This window comes from Neoarthrinium moseri (genome assembly GCF_022829205.1).
Source record: "Neoarthrinium moseri strain CBS 164.80 chromosome Unknown scaffold24_Wmoseri_CBS_16480, whole genome shotgun sequence".
NCBI classification, from domain to species: Eukaryota; Fungi; Ascomycota; class Sordariomycetes; order Amphisphaeriales; family Apiosporaceae; genus Neoarthrinium; species Neoarthrinium moseri.
The window spans coordinates 116,275-136,492 of NW_026055138.1; the positions used below are offsets into that span (position 1 = coordinate 116,275).

Below are 20,218 nucleotides of genomic sequence, written 5' to 3' on the forward strand. Positions count from 1 at the left end.
ATAATTCCCGAAACGGTTCCCAACTACCGGGCGCCAGCATGTGAAGAGGCGCCTCAGTGGTCGAAACCGGTCCGCTGCAGCCTCTTGTCAGAAATGGAGCTGGTGTGGGGGAGAAGGGAAGCTTCCCTCCCCTCCCACCTCGACCCCCCTTGCACAAAGGACCAGGCAGGGCCTGTTAGTCACTCAGGTCGGAGGTTTGTTTTCAAAACGGCGTAGCCTCGAGGCACCCGGATATAAACTATGGCACCACCCTTATCGCCCAGACGTCGGTAGTGTATATCATTCGGAAAGCGACCCCACCTTAGGGCCCTATATTTCCATGTGATTATAGAGTTGACAGGGGGGGCGCGCTGCTGAAGCGACTATAATGCGGCGCAACATGTGAACAGCGCGACTGGCCTAGCCAGACTACTTTCGGCGCCCGTGATCTTCGCTTGGCGCTGTCTGTGACTGTTGCAGTGTCTTGGCGCGCGGCCGGCATAGTAGACTGCTATTATGACTGCCACGAGGGGCATCGGCGTGAGTCTTCGATAACGCTTCTAGACTGCCTGCTTGCTTTGGCCTGGTGTCGTGCAACAACATGCGTTCCAGCGGTGTCTCTAGGTGGGGGCCACAGCATGATAGCTTTTCTGGACCAATCTTCCACGCTGGTGTGGAATAGAGCTTGGCTGACGACGCCTTAATCAACTTGAGGGCGATAGGCATCAACACCAGAATCATCGGACGTTTTGTCCCGGACCTAGTAATCAAGCATGAAGATCGTGAGATACCTAGTGGCTTCTTGCTCGGATGACGTTGCTTGCTAAAGGCAGCTTTCGATCATCCAAAGTGCGGCCGCATCTAGTTCTCCAGGGTATCGGACGGATAGATTAAAGATTACAATGTAAGATACGGTATAATCTGAAACGGACGACTTATGTTGTTGTCAATAGACAATAGGCAAAGAATTTGACTTTGAGCACAAGGTCTCATGAGAGAAAATGGGCTCAACTCTGAGCCACATATCCATAGTCAACTTACTACACTACGCTCGCTGAAACTGGAATATTGTAGATTGTTAGTCACAAAACGACGAGAGTAGATATACAGTATACGAACAACTGGATTCGTGTCTCATTGGATCATGCCGCGTGAGCTTGCTTCCACGTGACAGTACGTATCATGGCCCCTATATTTTACCTTGTCCAGAGTATAAACTTCATATCAATATAGATGCCCACCATGTCGCAAGACAGTTGTCATAGTCTGATTTCGAAATGAAGAACGTGAGCCTGCCAGCGGAGACAAAGCAGGGAAAAAAAACTAAAAAAACTAGAAGAGGCCAGGAAGCATGTATCATAGACCAGCTGAGCGTTCTTGCTACCGCTTCCAATACAATGACTAGGAGGACTAAAGTTCAAACTGCGTGTCAAAATAGTCCCGAGGCTGACTCCAGGGAGCGGCGTAATGGTGAAATAGAACACGGAGAGACGCCGCGTCTTCCTAGAGATAAATAGCAGAAGTTCAAGCCAGTAGCAAACACTTCACTCCAGAGCATACACACTATATGCCAGCAATTCTATGCATTGGTTGGCTGAAGTGTCATTCATTTTTTTTTCAAGCTCAGTTCCATTGGGTATCAACAGCAATAGCCATCCTCAGGCCCCCCTATATTGACCTCATATTTCTCATATCGATGCAACCACTGTCGCATCAAATCGTTCAACTCTTAAGCCACCCCTCACTAGTCACCCTACTACGAACTCAGATCGTAGTAAATGCACTTTGTCGTCCTGAAGTTGTATACAAAGGCATGTCTGCTCCCGCTCTTAGTCTGCCACACATTCCGCCACGTCAAGAGCATGTCGTGGATCTCACGCATATACTTGCGTTCTGCCATGTTCACCGACTGCTCGGCCTTGCGCCAGCTCTCAGCGTCTGAAAGCGCAGTATCCTGGATAAGATCCAACACCACATCCGAGGCCTCGACGGCAGCAATTGGACCATCCAGGAAATTATGTACCAGGGCTGCCGCGTTGGTTTGCGCTTGTTCCACAACTGTACGTCGGTTGAATTTCTTCGATTTTGTCCCGGCAACCAGGACATGGACTTTCTGCTCTGAGTTCCCAGAGGCGCCAGCTTTATCCAGGGCGGCGACACTGTTATTGGCATCGATTTGCCTTGATGCAAGGTGTCGATCTCGTTCTCGAAGCTCTGCTCTCAGCCAATTCAACAGCTGTGGAGTGGGCACTTCGGCATCGGGGACATCCCTGCGTCCCATTGTCTTGATCTTCAACACTGCGTCTTGCTTGACAATGATCACCCATGAATAGTTCTCGTCACGGTGCTTTGTCAACAAATCTTCTGGCGAACGTGAATCACGAGCCAACTCAGCACTGATGTCATAAGCCCACAAAGTTTGCAGAAGCTCAATTCCGTCTGTCCGTAAGATGCCTGTATCGAAGCTCGCAACAAGGCAGTCGCACTTTGGTCTGTTAGTGAAATTGACAATACCCAGAATCTATGCACAAAACTTACCCTCTTAGTGTTGAATATACCCTGTGGTTCAGATTCGGCCTTCTTCAGGTATGCTTTTCCTGTGGGTTTAGGTATTCTGGCAAGCTTCTCCCATGCCAGACTGAAACCTACAGCGTGTCGTTGGTGAGATTGATTACCCATTCTAGGACGATGCTCCCGTATCAGGTGATCGTACCGACCGCCAGCAGCGAAGACGTCCTTGAATTTTTTGTCGTAGATACACTGGAAAAGAATACCGCCGACGAAAAAGTCCTCCCTGAAGCTGCTGAGAGGGTTGATATATATCTTGCTGTGGACGCCGAAGCGTTGGGTAAAGGAAATAACCTCCTTGAGATGGGCAATCGTGGGTTGAGCCCTTTCGTACATCTGGCTGCCTTCAAAAATTGATTTCAACCTAGAGAAAGCTTTGTTTGGCGTATCTGAGAGAGATCAGCATTGAATAAATGGAGATGGCTAGAAATCAGCAAGAGTACATACCTCGGAAATCGAAGCGTTGCAGCTCATCGATACTGGTGACCGACAGCCCTGTCACACGTAGCTCGGCACGTATCTTTTGCCACGTCCACTGATGGATGTTGAGCTTGCTCAGTACCTCTGCTGCGTCTTTTCTGACACTGAGATCGACATCGCAAAAGTCGAAGATCAAGTGCAACAGGTCAGAGTGTCCCACGTGAAAACACATCTGATTGAGTGACGGAAAAGCATCGATGATCTCGTCGAGAACTTTGAAAACCTCTGCTTCTTTCAAAGCAAGATCAAGAGTATCCGTTGAGACTATATCAAAGCCTACTTCCCCGAACATGGACGGTTGCCCACCGTTGTTTCTGTCACGATATATATTCCCGAAAGTGAAAGACTTTGGGACTTCAGAGGAGCCTGTGTGCTTGGCGAGAACCCTTGCATGCCCAAGCATCAGATCGTAAGGAAGCTGTACCACGCTTCCAGCTCTGTCCAGTAGCTCAACCACATTCTGTGTATAATGTGACGATCGAGGATAAAGCGGATTTCTGTTGGCTTCGACAGCGCCATGCCGACGGAATATCGACGTTAACTCATCTTTGACTATGCCTTGATATAACAGCTCAGTCGAAGTCGGATTCGGCGCTGACATATCCCAGGTATAGTCTTTGGTCTTGTCGGTGGGTTTCGAGAACATGGCTGTTACTAGTTTCTGGTGATGGGTAGAGAGAGGATCCGAGATCTCCGCGAGCGCCCTTTGGATGCTTTCACTCTCAACTGCCATCGGCAACTTGCCACTTCGCAACAAATCAGAGCTGGAGGGACGCTGATTTGCATTGTGTGTTACAAGCGAAAGGACAATGTCGGTCTGCACTTTATCCGAGGGTCGGAAATCGGCTGGGAGGGTCGGAGTCTTGTCCCTCAAGTTGTTCAAGACAATGATTCGCTCGTGTCCTCCCATTGGCTTATACAACATCTCAAAAAAGATGATACCCAGTGCGTACATCTGCATTCATTTTAGCGGTGTGAGATAGGAACACTGAGAAAGCAATTCACTTACATCTAACTTCCTTGAGTCGTCAATCCTCGGCGGCGGATCGTCTGCACCACCCCGTTCCATCTCTGGAGCTGAGTATAAGGCAGTACCGACGTTGCTCATACCGCTGGGGTCCGCTGACCCGCGGTTTTCCGCAACGACTTGTCCACTCGTAGCTAAACCAAAATCCCCAATCTTGACATGCGCAACACCATCTGTTCCCCGACTAATGAAGACATTTTCTGGCTTTAAATCCCGGTGGACGATATTGTGAAACGAATGCATGTAATTCAATCCATCTAGAATTTCGCGAAACAGGCGCCAGACTTCCTCAGTATTCTGGTAAAGACCTTGTGATATCAAGTCACGGAGAGTCTAGGTAATGGTCATCATCAGTATTCTGGCCAAATTGGAACTTTCACACGGCTTCAACAAGGCTTACCTTCTTCTCGCAGTATTCCATGAGGATATAGAGAACCTTATAGCCTGACTGCGTATGGCTTCTTGTCCGTTTAGGCATTGTTGGAAAGTTATTCTTCAAAGAGGAATCGTCATCAGCCGTGGATACGCCAAATACGACACCGTCGTCATCATGATCTTCGTCATCGTCATGTCCATTCATGTCCATGTCATCCTCTTCATCATCTGAGGACTCATCATCATATCCATACCCGTCTCCAATGTTGGCCGAAGACATGAAATCCAAGCCACCAGTGCTTGTAGCAAATTGAATGTCAATATCATGAGAAGCGGTCTCAGTAGACTGCCTTGTGCTGAAGCCTTCGGTCGATGTTTCCCCCTCCGTATCTGGCGATTCTGGCAATTGCTCTGTCCAAGAGTCATAGTACCTGACAATTGAAGGGTGACTGAGCGCAGAGAGTGTGGATACCTCTTTCAACAGCGTAGTCAGACTCTTTGTGGCCTTTGTTACTACCTTCTTGATGGCGTAGGTTTGCCCATCGATCTTCTTGCGAACCTTGATGACTTCACCGAAGCCACCTTTACCGAGGCGGCCCTCTTCATAGAATTCGTTTTTAAACCTCGAGAACGAAGGTGCCAAGGCCGTGGAATCTAATCGTCTCCTGAATCCATCACCATTGGGGAAGGACACGAAGGACTGAGAGGGGGATAGAAGATCGTGCGCATCCTCAGCGTATATAGGAGCATCCGTGGCCAAGAATTCGCTGGAGCGTAAATCAAGTGCGCGAGGGCGTCGTCCGGGGTCTTGCTTGAAGAATTTGCCGACGAGTTCGTGCAGTGAAGATGAAAGCCTGGCCATCAAGATGGACGGCTTTTCGTATTTCTCAAAGACTTCCAGCCCGAATATCATTTGAAGGAAGACTACGCCAAAATCCCAGATGTCCGTCTTCTGGTTGACAGGGCCAGGGTTGCTGTCGAGCTCTGGTGGGAGCCAATAGGTTGATCTTGCAGAATTGAGGGATGAAACCGTGCGAGACTTGCGGCAAATTATATGCAGCTCTCGTTGGAATGTCGCATCGGCCAACTTTGGTACCACATGACCGGAACTTTCTCGGAAGAGAAGGATATTGCCAGGATGGATATCTTCGTGGACCAACCCCTGGGTATGAAGGTAGCCTAATGCAGCCAGAAGATCCGTGGTCCATGACCGAACCTTCCTGATAGAAACTTGCCCAGTGAGCTCAAGCAGCTCGTCCAGCGAGCCTTTGTCAGCCAGTGGTGTCAAGACCCGCAGGATTCGGTTTGGTGATGCCTCTGCTTCCCGAGGATCACGATCAATGCGGAAGTCAATCAACTGGAGAAGGTTCTGGTGTGTGAGCTGCTTGATTGATTTCAACTTGTTCTCTAGACTCAGCAGTTGCTTTTTGAAATGAGATACTTCCTTCTGGCTGGACCTCAGTTCAACCTCTTTGAGAGCAAGTGAAGGCGCAGTCTGACCTCGCGCCAGCACGGCACGCACTGTATAAGTGGTCGCAACCAAACCTTGGCGGTACTCAGATTTTCCTGAGACGGCAGTGAAGTACACGTCGTTTCCTGCCAAATCACTGATCTTGCAGGGCTCATCGAAGTCGACCTTGCCGTCTTCGAGATCTTGTGACTCTTCCGAAAGGCTCACACCCATTGGCTGCGGCTTGCCCCTTTTCCTGGATTCCTTCTCCTTGTTGCGTTGGCGTTTCAACTCTTCTTGGATCATGTTCTGCATTACACGTTCCTCTTCGGCTGTGGCTTCCTGCTTTTTTCGGTCTTCTTCTGATTGATGTTCGTGAGCAAGGCGAGCCAACTCAGCCTCATGGGCAGCTCGCTCTTCCTCCAGAGATGGCAAGTCCAACCCTTGGGCTTTGACCAAAGCGGCCTCTTCAAGGATTTCTTGGATACCTTCGGCGATCTCATGTATCATGGGCTCACTTTGACCTGAGGAAGCCAAGGCTTTGGGCTTGGACTCGATGAACTTCTGGACCTTGAACAAAGTAGACTCGCCTAGGCTGGTGTCGTCTTTCAGACTGAGGAGTGGGATCGACTTGGGATAGGTCACCGTCAGGACAACGCCAAGGGTCACAGTGAGTTCATCGTCAGAGAAGGCCTTGAGGCGGATGTCGAAGGACGGCTCTGAGCGTTGCCAGGCACTATTGGCGGCCTTGTGCTCAATGAAATCGTCACCATAGATGGCCCGCAGGACCATCATCTCCTCTTCTTGGGTATCGGTGTATTGCGTCTTGGACGCGGAGCCCTTGTCAGGGCTGGCGGGCGTGAGCCCAGGATAACTTGACTCATCGTTGCTCTTGGTCAGCTGCAGAGGGGTCTTCCATCGCCCCGTGGCTTTCGAAGGCATCTTGACTTTTCAGAATCGTTCGAGGAGTGGACGGGCGAACGGGTAAGATCACAGCCGAAGCTGCAAGTCTTACAAAGATGAAGCCATGCTGCCGCTTGCTATACCCTGGTTTGTTTTAAGTTCGTTACTGAAGTTGAATACTGCAGAAAAGCAAAAGCCACGAGTCCAGCGCTCGGCTTCACCTTTGGGCTCAACGTAGTGGGGGACGTGGGGCACTATCGTGGTGGGTTAAGAAGCTGGGAAGTGGCGGTATCGCGGTAAAACAAAGCGCCGCGGCCGGGAGCCGGGCGCTAACTTACCACAGTCCAGTGCAGTCCGCTGGCACCCCCCGGGCTGAGCCAGCTGAAGATAGCGGGACGCCCAACCAGAGACCATCCCCGAAGAGGCAAGATGTAAATACACCATCGAACACGATTTGGCGAACTTACTCCCCTCTATTTGCCTGTTTGCACATTTCAGCCCGCTCGATCGCGACTGCGACTGGCTTTGACCTTTGCATGGATTTCTTTCCCTAGTAATCGGCTTTCCTGCATACTGTATAAGATGCTGGGGTGGGCTCTCAAGAAGGGCATCCAAAGCGCGACTGGCGCAACCAACGCGCCGCCAGAGGAAGGTATGGTCGCGTCACAGCAGCACCCAGATGGACAAATACTCACGAATAACAGGCGACATCACACAGATCGATGTTCCAGATACCCCGGCGCCAGTCTTTGCTGCTCGTGCCATCCGACACGCGATATTTGGCACCCCGGCACCCGCAAAAGACGGCCCTCCTTCCGATCCCGGACGCGATGCGACGGACGCAACGGGACCTGACGCCGCAATGAAGGACTCAAGGTCGCCTGCGAAACCGACTGGGATTCTCCTGACTCCCGGAACCGCAACGGCCCGTCGAAAGCGAGTATCTTTCGATCGGGACACCAAGGCGGGCACTAATGGTGACGCCTCGCAAACCGTCGACGCTCTCAAGAAGCCGACTCTGCAGCAAAGATTGGAGGAGTCGCGTGTCAAGAAGTCAAAATCCAACAATCCTGGATCGAAACCACAGGACCAGCGGAAAGCTGGAGGTTCGACCAAGCCCGTGGAAACCGTGGAGGACGGGACAGACGATGAGTGGGAAGACGAGATATGCAACCACGACGTGACAGTGGATCTTAACGAGCCCCACTCCAGGTCTGGTAAATATTGGAAGTCTGAGTTCAGCAAGTACGCCGACGATGCTCGAGTCGAGATGGAGAAGCTCGTCAAATACAAGCATCTAGCTAAATGCTATGCCCAGAAGAAAGACGCCGAGGCCGTGGACCTGAACCAGAAGCTTAAGGAGGAGCAGGAGAAGGTGGTCAAGATGGAGAAGAAGATCAAGGACCTGGCTTCTCAGCTAGGCGGGACCCAAGGAAAAGCTCCCACTGTTTCCGAGAATGCCGCCCTCGAGAAAAAGTTGGCAGAGAAAACCGAACTAGCTGCCCAGTATAGGGAGCAGGTGAAGGAGCTAGCAGCATTGCTTCGGAATCAAGCAGGCTCAGACGACAAAAGCAACCGCCGCCGCGTTGATACTTCCCCAGGTGCGGAAAAAACCTTGCTTGAAACCAATCGTGAGCTACGACGAGCACGTAGTGAGCTCAAGGGCATGGATCGTCTTCGTCAAGAGGTGGATCGACTCAAGTCTGATCTGCTGTTTTCCGAGCAAAGAACCACGAAACTAGCAGAGGAGAATAAACGACTTGTAGGGGAGGCTTCACAATCATCAGGGACCCAGAAATTGGAGAGACAAGTGCGGGAATTGCAGGAGGCGTCGGAACAAAAAGACAACGAGTTGAAGAAGCTGCGGAAAGACTACGCGGAGCTAAAGGAAAATGCGAAAGCGCAGAGAAGCCAAGCGTTGCAAGTCCTCAAGGAGAAGAACGGAAGAATCACTGAGCTGGAGAGCAAGATTGAGACCCTCAAGGGCGCTGAGCTTCAGAACCGTTCCAGCAACCTCGATGAAGCTCTTGCTCGGCACAGCAAGATTACCAGGGGTCTCAAGTCGGACATTGCAACCCTAAACAAACCTTCCATCCATCAGAGGGCAAGACTAGGGCAACCCAAGAGATCGGTCTCAGCCGAGGACCTCACTCTAGAGCTGACGCAACATTCTCATCTCAACATCGACACTGACAAGCGTAGTGCCATTCCTAAGGATACTTGGTCTAACCGCCGCTTGTCTGCGGACTGGACCGATAGTCTGCAAGATATTGAAGAGCAGATCCGGCGAGAGAAACGCCAACAGATGGAAGCACGGAAACAACATCGTAATTCACCCTTGGATGACTTTGATGTCGATGTTTCAAGACGTTTAGAGATGTCTCACATCTCGGCATTATCCTCTGGAGCGCGACGAGTCATGTCTGATCGTATCAATGAAGCGTTACCAAGAGAGACGCGCCAGCGAAGCGTCACTTCCCGAGGAACGCTTGGTGGGAAGGTTGAGGCATCCAGGCGCGGTGCTGCACTCACGGCCTCCCGACACCCCGCTAAGCACGCTTCGCTCCACCCACAATCCTCATTCGAAGACGCACCTGTCATAGATCTGCTGCAGAATCGCTTTGTCAAGCTTGGTGGCCCGAATCCTGACGACACGGCCATGGCAGCCAATGTGTCTCGGTGCACTCTGCCTGCGGACCGCGAATCTGCAGCGAGAGCCCGACTAGCACAAAGGCGAAGGGAAAGACAGAGGGCTACCGACAAAGAGAACATGAGGCCGTGAAAGAAGTGGCGTCTTGGAATTATGGAATAGGGGATGAAAAGTAAATTGGCGCAGTATCGTTTTGAGTCTTGAGATATCCCTGAGCCTGGATTCAGTTGTTGGTTGCGAGAGCGTGATGTGGAGTTTGATAGGGAAATATGAAATTAAGCGATTCATCGCCAAACCTCAAGAAACCTCCCCTAGACTTGTGATCCTGTGGACCGCCAACTTCACCGTGGACTGTGCACTATGAGCGGCGCATCCGGCGAAGACCCGCGCGAGGCCCTCGAAAAGGAGGTCGCAGACCTGGAAGCGCGCCTGCACGAGGCGAAACAGCGGCTGGCCAGCCAGGACGGAGTCCGGCCCCAACCCGACGACGACGGCGCCTTGCCGCACCATGTGCGCCAGGCCGTCCCATCATCCCCAGCCCTAGGCTCCGCCCAGCACTACCTGCTACTGCTGTCGGACTCGGCCCTGCCGCTGGGCTCGTTCGCCTTCTCGTCGGGCCTGGAGTCGTACAAGACGCACATGGCGCGCGGGCCGGCTGCCGCCGGCGCGGCCTCCTTCACCACGTTCCTGCCCCGCTCGCTGTCGTCCTACGCGTCCACGACGCTGCCCTTCGTGCTGGCGGCGCACCGCGACCCAGCGCTGGTCGCGGACCTGGACGACGCGTACGACGCGGCCGTCATCTGCACCGTCGGGCGGCGCGCCTCGGTCGCGCAGGGCCGCGCGCTGCTCGGCGTCTGGGAGAAGAGCTTCGCGCCGGCAGCGGGCGCGGCGGAGCGCGCCGTGATCTCGGACCTGCGGCGTGGCATGGCGGCGTCGTCGTCCTCCTCCTCCTCGGGGGTGAATGGCATCGGCGGTGACGACCTGGCGTTGCCGGGCTACTCGGCGCACCTGGCGCCGCTGTTCGGCGCCGTGTGCCGTCTGCTGGGTATGACGCTGCACCAGACGGCGTACGTCTTCATGCTGTCGCACGTCAAGGCGCTCGTGTCGGCCGGCGTGCGAGCGGCCATGATGGGCCCGTACGTGGCACAGCGGATTCTGGCGAGCGGCGAGGTGCAGGACATGATCACGGCCATGATCGAGCGAGAATGGGACACTAAGGTCGAGGAGGCTGGGCAGAGTGTGCCAGTCATGGATTTATGGGTTGGCCGGCACGAGATGCTATATTCCAGGATATTTAATAGCTAAGGGTGTCTATCTGGCTTGGGATAGACATAGAGGTTGGGAAACACGGCGCGGTGGTGCATTATACCCATAGGAAATATTCGATGAAGGTGGTGATCTATTAAACGCTATCGCTTCTGCTTCTGGCAGGAAAGCGTTGATTCATACCCCTATTCGTCATCGTCTTCATCATCACTACCATACGCGACCAATGGCCCCGACGATTTCTGCACTGTTGCTTTGGGTGTAGCCGCAACTTGGGCAGTCTTCAGGGCAGCCAGTGTGCTGCTCGAGAATATGCCTCCCTTGTCCTGTTCCGCAGGTTCAGGGGCAGGCAGTGCGGCCATTTCACCGCCTGCTTGCCCATTCTCAATCATGAGTCGTTGCTCATGCTCCAGCTCATATCCCTCCCGGCCCACAGGGTTGACGGCTTGTGTTCCTCTGGCGAAGTAGACGTTGTCTGGGGCCTCATATCCGTCCAGGCCAAAACTACTCTCAATCTTCCTCCGTTTCCTTGCCTCGGGGTCCCTACCCTCGATCTCGGCAACGAACGCTTCTGGTAGCGCACGTCGTATCGCCTCTGCAGCCTGGTCCTCGATTCTCCTTGCTTCTCTCGCTTGCGCCATCGGGTTCGGATCTGCCGTGGCCCACCGCACGTTTAGCACCTCGCTATGGTCCAAGCCCTGGTGTGCCATGGCCTCCTTTGCGAACTGCGCGTTGGCTTCATTTGAGTATGTGATGAATGCCACACCTCTCGTGTTCAAGACGCGTATCCGCTCAACCTGACCCCACTCGGCAAAATGCCGCGCAACGATCTCCTCGATGTCGTCGGTGACGTGTATCCTGCCTACGTATATCGTCCGGTTCTGCCGCATGAAACTACCAACACCGCCCATGTCGTCCCTGTAGTCCGAGTGCTTGTCGCGTCCGAAACAGTCGACGTTGGGGTTGAACATGTCGTGGATGCCCGGCAGCCTGTGCAGGTACTGGCAGTCCTGGCCCTTCGGACAGAGGCCCCTCGCAAACCAGAGGCAGAAGTAGGAGCCGGGGACCTTGTCGGCCTTGGTGTAGCCGGCGTCCTTAGCGATGTTGCAGCGACCCTTTGCTGCTGTTTTTGACAGGTATTTGTCCTCACGGTCGCCGCCTGACCACTTGTTGTACCAGATGTTGAAGATGGTGCCAGTCCGGGGCGGCGGCTCGTCTTTGATGAAGTCGGAGTCGACCTGTGGGCGCGCCGGGCGCTTCTTGCGAATGATCTTCTTGACCTTCTTGGGCGCGGGCGCTGCGACTTCGGTCGACTGCGCAACGAGCGCTTGGTCGTTGTTCTCGTCCGCCATGTTCGAAGAGTCCCCTAGGGATTTGTGTGACGGGTGGTGGTCGGAATGAGGCCGCCGAAAATGTGACGAGGCTGAGGCTCAATCAAGTTGCATGCTGCGAGCCTAGCCAAAACTTTGGGAGGCGATAACGACAGCAGCGGGATCAGTGCCAATACCTTTTACATGCATAATGGTGGATAGCTCACTAGACATCGGCCTAGCCAGTACTACTCACTCTACATGCTCGGGTCCCGCTTTTCGGTCGCTGGCACCTCTCCCTAGCGAGCCCTCAAGTGTACTATAATAGGTACTGCACCGTTGGCTTACCGTCTCGAGATACAGACAACGCAGTCGCAAGCGCACAGCCGACTGGGTACTGCCTCTTTCGCATTGCAGCGTTACGTTAAGGTCGACGGATTCCCCAGATCGAGCTCTTCTTATTTGCTCGTACGACATGATCAGATCGTTGCTCAGCTTGTTGCATAGATTCTGCATTAAACGGACATCTTCCCCAGCTTTCGGCCCTGGTCCCCCGTACTAGCGCCGCATCAGTAGCTGCCCCTACCCCGCTGAAACGGGGAAGTTACCTCGGCCAATTTGGCTGGAGCTGCAACGCCCAGCGCCGCCATCGTTATGAACGCCTCGGGCAAGCTTCTTCGACCTTTTTATCTTAAAGTTGCTCCCATAGTCCGTTGCTCTACCTCCTGTAAAGCTCCTTTCTTTCTTTCTTTCACTCTGACCACCACAGGGGACATACCTAGCATAGCATAGCCCGTCATGTCTGCTCAAATACCAGCTCTGGTAGGTTACTTGTCGCGAGATGTGAGGATGCAGGCAAGCTTACACCAGAACCGCAGGTCGCCGACCGCGTTAGCGACAAGGCTAAGAAGACCTTGGACATTGTGGCCAAGTTTGTTGAGGAGGAGTGCATTCCAGCCGACCCTGTGCTCGAAGCGCAGATTGGAGAAGGGTCGCAGCGATGGGACCACCACCCGGCCATCGTTGACGAGCTGAAGGAAAAGGCCAAGAAGCTCGGCCTGTGGAACATGTTCCTCCCCAAGGGACACTACAAGGAGTCCCCCGGGTACACCAACCTCGAGTACGGTCTGATGGCAGAGTGGCTCGGCAAGTCGAGGGTCGCCTCGGAAGCCACCAACTGTGCCGCCCCTGACACGGGCAACATGGAGGTTTTGGCCAAGTATGGCAATGACGCACAGAAGGCCCAGTGGCTGAAGCCCCTGATGAACGGCGAGATCAGGTCCGCCTTCCTCATGACTGAGCCCGACATTGCTTCCTCGGATGCCACCAACATTTCCCTGAACATCCGCAAGGAGGGCAATGAATATGTGCTCAATGGCTCGGTAAGCACGGTCTCCGTGTTCAACGTTATTTGGTTTGCTAACATTGAGCCTAGAAATGGTGGTCAAGTGGAGCTGGTGACCCCAGATGCAAGATCTACATTGTTATGGGCAAGTCGGACGCCAGCAACAAGGACGTTTACAAGCAACAGTCTGTTGTGCTCGTGCCCTCCAACACGCCCGGTATCACCATTCACCGCATGCTGTCAGTGTACGGCTACGATGATGCCCCGCATGGTCATGGTCACATCACTTTCAAGAATGTCCGAGTACCTGTCAGTAACATGGTATTGGGCGAAGGGCGCGGTTTCGAGATCATCCAGGGCCGTCTTGGACCGGGACGTATTCACCACGCCATGCGAAGTATCGGCGCCGCTGAGCGTGCTCTTGAGTGGATGTTGATGCGCATCAACGACCCCAAGAAGACGCCTTTCAACAAGCAATTGAAGGAACACGGTGTCATTCTGGAGTGGGTTGCAAAGTCCAGGATCGAGATCGACGCCGCACGGCTGATCGTGCTGAATGCCGCCGTGAAGATGGACGACCTCGGCCCCAAGGCGACGCTCAAGGAGATCGCAGAGGCGAAGGTGCTGGTGCCGCAGACCGCACTGACCGTCATCGACAGAGCCGTCCAGGCCTTTGGCGGTGCTGGCGTCAGTCAAGACACCCCGCTGGCAAACATGTGGGCACAGATTAGGACGTTGCGCCTGGCAGACGGGCCGGATGAGGTGCACCTCGCGCAGATGGGCCGCAACGAGAACAAGCGAGGCAAGGAGGTGACACAGAAGATCCTGGGCCAGAAGCAGAAGACGGAGCAGCTGCTTCAAAAGTACAGCCTGCAGAGGTACGAGCCAGGTTCGCACATCAAGAACAAGTCTCGTTTGTAGATCTAGCGCTGAGCATCCTATCATATGTATGACAACTAAATTATTGATCTATCTTGTCTATCTATCGATCTATCTGTCTGCAGTATTGTATCTCGTGGCCAAAACAACAGGTCTGTGTGTAGAAAGTAGGAGACAATATCAAGCAAAGCTCATGCTGTTGCTATCCCAACACGCCCGTGAACACCGAATCCCTGCGACTGTGGATGAGTTGTTCAAGAACTAGGTTTGCAAGTGAGTCATTGTACACGACACAACAGCGCGAGGTTTCGAGGCGTTGGAATGCGCCTGGGCTGAGTGGCCGACATGGGTTCCGAGGGCAGTTCGGGTGGGTCGCCGGGGGCCTGAACCCGAGCACAGGCCGGCAATAGCAATGAACTCGGGGCGCGGGCCCACCCCCCCAAAGTCAGAAGCAGGTACGGCGCTAACTAGTTCATCTCTTGTGGTTGCCGGGCCAGCGCGTCCTCTATTGACACTGGATCCCACTTCCACAGCGGAAAGAACAATTTTCTACCGACGACCAAAAAAACCAAGGCCCGGAAGGCTCCACTGATCTGACCTCATGAACAACGGCTCTCAAGGCACTTGATAAACCGCATCCCGTCGCATCCAATCTGGACCGCATCTACAAACAACTTTCGCATCAGCCCAAAAGTCTCCCCCCCTCAAATTCAACCGCCGCTTCACGAACGCATCCATCCATCCATCTAGCCAGCCGCTCATCCCATTACCACCACCTCGCTTTCAGCATCGCATACCAGCAACGAGAAACGCATTCTCAAAACTAGCCACCATGCCTTCCAACGTGCTCTCAGACAAGGACGTCAACACCTTCGTGGTGCCGCAGGCTGACGCCGCCAACATTAAGAGCATGGAGTACCATCGTCAAGTGTTGCAGTCCAAGATGGAGGAAGAGAAGTACGTTGACAGCCCTGTCCTCCCCAAAACACACGCCTGTTGCTGGCGCAAATACAAGAGCGCGCGCGCTCCATCTCCGGCCATCGCCTTCTCCAGCCCCTACGCAGACAAGTTGCTAATCCCGCCTACAGGAACAAGAAGTCCTACGTCTCGCCCTCAGACACCATCATGAGCCCCTGTACAGCCAAGCTGAATGCGTTCCGCAACAAGCAGGTCGGCAAGTAAGTCGCACCCCCAGCGTTCGCCCCGAGGCGCTGCCAACGATGGCTTAGAGCTATAGCTAATGCGATTTCCCTCACAGGGCGAAGCCCAAGTCCCTCTTCGCGCAAGCGTCGGCCAAAAAGTTCGACGGCGAGAACGTCCTAGGCGCTAAGAGCACCACGAGGCCGTCCGGCTTCTGAGTCTTCTTTGTCCTTGTTCAGCCCACTTCGCTTGCCCTTTGGGGCCGGCTTTCTTCACTGTCTTCTTATGTTACGACCACTTGCGATCAATTCGCGCACAAACAAACTTGTATACTGTTGCTCATGGATTATACGAGCTATTGGGGGTGTCTTTCCACCCAGGGGTTTCTGCTTTCTTATGTCATGTCAGGAGTACACAATGGCGTTCTTGTTTTGCCGAAGGGGATTCCCCGGCTAGGAAAGGCTCATCGCCCTCTCCACAGGATGAAAAGGTCATAATGATACGATACGACGAATAAACATCAACAATTCACAACGTCTTGCTCTTCATGTAATGTTGTGACTGTGTCCTTGATGTTGCTCGGCTTGGGTGGATCTATGCTTTATACCCGCTGACAATGTAGACCACGTCTTCGTCTGCCACCTGATGACTCAAGCCCACTCTCTGCGGTATGTGTCTTGCGCTTGCTCCCCACACCATGGCGTACTTGTATGTGTCCTTGAGCGTCCTGTGGATGCGGTCGCACACGTCCTCAATAGTGGCTTCTTTCTTCACAATCAGCGCTTCACTGAAATCCGGGTCCACTCCTTTCCGCTTGGTGTAGATTCTGATCAGCTGCAGCTCCTTCCAACACCGGTCGATCACATCTTGGATTCCAAGGTCCAGCTCGCAACTCATGACCACAGTGTGCGGCTCGCGGGCCAGTCTGTCCAGGAAGTCGAGGGACACGCTGTCGATCTTGTTGTAAACGTACAGACACTTGATGTACTTGCGATGGTCCTTCATGATGACGTCGATGAGGTCGTCTACTGTGGCCTCGTCGTCGCGGAAGAGGACCTCGCAGTTGAGCAGTTTGTAGTCGCGCAGGATGTTGTAGACCATCTTCTCATCCAGGTTCTTGGGCGGTTGCTGGAAGTTGATCTTCATGCCTCCAGCCTTCTTGGGCTTGAGGTAGATGTTCCTGCAGTTCATTAGCTGGGCACAGAGCAAAGAGTTCGTTCGAAGCATCTTACGGGGGCTCCCGGTTTAATCGGATGCCTACCGCCTCCAATTCAGCTTCCAGCAGCGCTCTTTGCTCCGCTTTTTTCGTCGCATCCAGCACCATGAGGATGAGATCGCTCGTCTTAGCCGCCGAGATGACCTGACGTCCACGACCCTTGCCTTCGGCAGCACCCTCGATGATACCCGGCAAATCGAGCAGCTGAATCTCTGCTCCACCATACTCTAACACACCAGGAATGGCTGTGAGCGTTGTGAAGGCGTAGGACGCAACCTCTGACCGCGTCTTCGTAACCTTGGACAAGAAGGTCGACTTTCCTACCGACGGGAAGCCGACCAGCGCTATACGGGCATCACCACTCTTGCTGACATCAAACCCGGCTCCCGGTCCACCGCCAGATCCCGGACCAGGCTCAAGGAGTTGTGCGCGGAGACGTGCAAGCTTTCTGTGTGACAGTTCAGTTGCTTGCAGTATAGAATGAGTACATAATTACCCACCCTTTCAGTAGACCAAGATGGTATTCTATTTCCAAGAATTAACAACGGTTTGTGGCTAGTACATGTAAAGGCTGTCGCTACTCACCTGTGGCCTTGTTCTCTATAAAGATGGAAAACAAATTAGCCAAGCACTTTGTCGTCATCCATACTCTAACGTGGAATCCATACTTTGCGTCCTTCTCATCTCATCCTCGATCCTGTACCATTGTGTGAGCACTATGCGCAGAAACTCCTGCAAGGTGGGGTGGACGCCTACTCCTTGATTTTCTCCGTGATGTTCACCATCTTGGCGGTTGGGCGCCGCGGGCGCCAGTGACAAGAAAGGAAGGTCTAAGCGGTAAGATCGATGAGAAGAATAGAAAGGGTAAAAAGAGCGTATGGTCCAGGTATACACGCTTTCGATGAATGATCATATGTCACCCCTCGGTTTTCCAGCATGGAGAGCGGGACCACCGACGTGAAAGTGGCAGAATTCGAACGTGGGGCAAGTTTGCAGCCACACCGCTTGCCTGTTATATCAACGCGCCTTTCTCTTGGAACAATTCAACAAGACACTTAACGGGCTACACAGAGGTCACTCCTGGCAATTGATGGAGCTGAATAGTAATATTACCCGACATCTTCGTCTTCTTTCGCACCTGTGCTACTACAATACCAGCGCGGAAGGTTGTGAAGAATGCGAAGTATGCTATCATTACTTACTAGAACCATACTTCAAAGCCAGTGTTCTACATGGATTCAACTGCGCCCGTGTTGATCTACGGGAATATATCCTTCTGGATGCAAACTATGTCGGTGCAAGTACAATCGCTGTTATTGGATCATGGTACCACAGCCAGCTAGACTCATTACCCACGAGTCTTATTTCATGTTTGGGGTTGATGACTGGCTTTCAGCTTCGCAAGATCTCGACACCAAGCTCCCGTACTATGAGGTCACAACTATTTGACATTTTGCCCAGCAGCCCAGGTCTTTGAAGTCGGGATCTGTTGCATCCCGCCCGAATGCTGCAGCCTTTCAGAACCAGCTTTCTGATGGAGCAGGTTGCCACTTTCTCGTGTTCGACTCCAGTATCCATAGCCCAATGATGTCATAGTAACGAAGTCGGTGCGTCAAACAGTTTCTGCAGATGCGCCTGTTACACTGGCTTCAAGTGAGCCTTCATTGTTCTTACTAATAGCCGATCGTCGGACGGCAACTACTTAACTTAGACCACTTACAGCTACTGACCACAACCACACCCAAACTTAAAGTCAACACAGACGCCATTCATACAGATGCCACAATGATCTCCCACACAGTACAGAGGAATCACACAGACGCCTCCAAGGACCGGGCCGCTCTTCTTCGAAGCCGTGCCCATGACTTTTGCAGGTCCTTGATCTCACCACCTCCGCCGCGGGAGCTTTTGAAGGAATTTTTCACTAGTGACAATCCGTCCATCAAAGAACACGGCCCATCATGGGCAACGTCTCATCTGCATTTCCTTGGTCGAGAGTTCATGGGCGTGGATGGTTGCGTGGAGTACTTTGAGCTTCTGTCCCAGTCACTCAGGATGCATCTCGACGAGGACAGCTTTCCCGGCAAAGACGCACTCGCTGTTGATGCAGACACAGGAAAGGTCTCGGTTATGGGCAAGGGTAAATTTGAGAGTGTTGCGACGGGCCGAAGTTGGGATGAGAAATTCACTTATGTGTTAAGTAACTGGGACGAGGACGGTCGAATTGGCAAATGGGACATTTGGGCCGACCCGCTCAGCGCCTGGGCTGCCGTCGCAGAACACGATGTTGACAATTGGAAGAAGGGCGAGCATCGGTCACTTGTCTCAATATCACAACACTTTCGAGAGTAAAGCCTGGCTCAAGTTCTGTGGAGGCTGTTCGACATGCCCATGTCGCAAGACGATTCTTACCACAACATCCTTAGCTACCGCTTGGAACAAATGCGACTCAGCAGCATCCTCCGGGCTGATGGCTGTCCGGCTCGCCTCGTCGAATGTGGCATGGACGAACGGAATATCCGCATTGGCTTTCAACTTTGAACCGCTCGTACGCATAGAGTCTCAGGTTACGCCATCCATTGCAACCTGGGTACCAATCGACATCCAGAGAGACTCAAATGTAACCACACCTGATGGTTGTATCTTAAGCCATCCTAAGCGATTCCCGAAGCGCCATAACAGCCCAACCGAAGACCCGGCGAGAGCGTCGACATGAGTGGGCCTTTTGACTATCCAAGCTCTGCTATGGGTATCTCTGTGTGACTTCGCTATTATATTGTTACCAAAAATACCCGATACTCTCACTCATGTACTCGTCACTGATGTAATCGTCACTCGTGTACTCGAACACTCCAAAAGCGACGATTGCATTTTTTCCGGTCAATGTTGTACCTTGCACGAAAGTATTCCAGCACGGATCCTATTGCAAATTCATTTTACCGTACTTATCAATCGCCGCGCTCAACCTCGTGTCAAACGCCACAAAGTTACGAGCTATCATGAGACCAACACCAGTCCCCCTAACCTCCAGTTACCTGAAGCACTCATATCTACCGATATCTGCGCATTCTAGTCCACTTGTATTCCATTGCTTTTCTTCGGTAAGCCGGGCTAGGGAATGCCGGCAAGTTTCTACTATTTCCAAGTTGACACCAGGTTTCCGGTGACATGCTACGATCATAGAGACATTGAAACTTTATTGGCACCCATGAGTATGCTCACGTTGGGTTTCGGGCCGTTTGAAGTCGAAAGGTGATTTATCGCGCACGCTAAAATTTCAAGACACGGCGACTTCAAATGACAGCAAAACGAGTGCACAAAAATATTGGTGCATCTGATGTCCACCCTGAAGAGTCATGACTACATACAGGTTAATATCCAACTTGTATGAATGCTCTAGAACGCTTGCAGCAGTAGATGTCAAGTGGGAATATGCGCCATGGTATTTTTATCAGTGATCATAGGACTTGCACTAGACCCTCCTAATAGACCCCATTAGGCATGCTGTGTCTCAGCCCTGATGGCCAAATCGTTCCAGACCATTGTTGCGACCCAGTTGGCTTGAGACATATCGTGATATGCCTCATTTGCTGGAACCCACTCCACGTGTTAGCGCGCAGCATGGAAACC

The 20,218-nt window shown here is 52.8% G+C and overlaps 8 protein-coding genes across 8 annotated transcripts; 5 read left to right on the forward strand and 3 right to left on the reverse strand.

The window, feature by feature from the left end:
- Positions 1-1,735: 1,735 nt before the first annotated feature.
- JN550_006689 (uncharacterized protein) lies at positions 1,736-6,821 on the reverse strand (the record flags this gene model as incomplete). Its single annotated transcript, XM_049318456.1, has 5 exons — positions 1,736-2,464; positions 2,518-2,936; positions 2,995-3,982; positions 4,037-4,387; positions 4,455-6,821. 5 exons carry the CDS (start codon positions 6,819-6,821, stop codon positions 1,736-1,738), a joined length of 4,854 nt encoding a protein of 1,617 aa, XP_049171258.1.
- Positions 6,822-7,364: 543 nt separating this feature from the next.
- On the forward strand, positions 7,365-9,564 carry JN550_006690 (uncharacterized protein; the record flags this gene model as incomplete). The annotated part of the gene is made up of 2 exons (XM_049318457.1): positions 7,365-7,434; positions 7,487-9,564. The coding sequence occupies 2 exons, from the start codon at positions 7,365-7,367 to the stop codon at positions 9,562-9,564; spliced, it is 2,148 nt and encodes a 715-aa protein (XP_049171259.1).
- A 228-nt stretch (positions 9,565-9,792) lies between these two features.
- On the forward strand, positions 9,793-10,737 carry JN550_006691 (uncharacterized protein; the record flags this gene model as incomplete). Its single annotated transcript, XM_049318458.1, has 1 exon — positions 9,793-10,737. One exon carries the CDS (start codon positions 9,793-9,795, stop codon positions 10,735-10,737), a length of 945 nt encoding a protein of 314 aa, XP_049171260.1.
- A 146-nt stretch (positions 10,738-10,883) lies between these two features.
- JN550_006692 (uncharacterized protein) lies at positions 10,884-12,050 on the reverse strand (the record flags this gene model as incomplete). The annotated part of the gene is made up of 1 exon (XM_049318459.1): positions 10,884-12,050. The coding sequence occupies one exon, from the start codon at positions 12,048-12,050 to the stop codon at positions 10,884-10,886; it is 1,167 nt and encodes a 388-aa protein (XP_049171261.1).
- A 756-nt stretch (positions 12,051-12,806) lies between these two features.
- JN550_006693 (uncharacterized protein) lies at positions 12,807-14,274 on the forward strand (the record flags this gene model as incomplete). The annotated part of the gene is made up of 3 exons (XM_049318460.1): positions 12,807-12,830; positions 12,887-13,390; positions 13,444-14,274. The coding sequence occupies 3 exons, from the start codon at positions 12,807-12,809 to the stop codon at positions 14,272-14,274; spliced, it is 1,359 nt and encodes a 452-aa protein (XP_049171262.1).
- Positions 14,275-15,064: 790 nt separating this feature from the next.
- JN550_006694 (uncharacterized protein) lies at positions 15,065-15,590 on the forward strand (the record flags this gene model as incomplete). Its single annotated transcript, XM_049318461.1, has 3 exons — positions 15,065-15,189; positions 15,321-15,410; positions 15,491-15,590. 3 exons carry the CDS (start codon positions 15,065-15,067, stop codon positions 15,588-15,590), a joined length of 315 nt encoding a protein of 104 aa, XP_049171263.1.
- A 376-nt stretch (positions 15,591-15,966) lies between these two features.
- On the reverse strand, positions 15,967-17,373 carry JN550_006695 (uncharacterized protein; the record flags this gene model as incomplete). Its single annotated transcript, XM_049318463.1, has 6 exons — positions 15,967-16,552; positions 16,605-17,036; positions 17,089-17,113; positions 17,174-17,188; positions 17,257-17,285; positions 17,345-17,373. The coding sequence occupies 6 exons, from the start codon at positions 17,371-17,373 to the stop codon at positions 15,967-15,969; spliced, it is 1,116 nt and encodes a 371-aa protein (XP_049171264.1).
- Positions 17,374-18,373: 1,000 nt separating this feature from the next.
- On the forward strand, positions 18,374-18,940 carry JN550_006696 (uncharacterized protein; the record flags this gene model as incomplete). The annotated part of the gene is made up of 1 exon (XM_049318464.1): positions 18,374-18,940. One exon carries the CDS (start codon positions 18,374-18,376, stop codon positions 18,938-18,940), a length of 567 nt encoding a protein of 188 aa, XP_049171265.1.
- Positions 18,941-20,218: the final 1,278 nt, after the last annotated feature.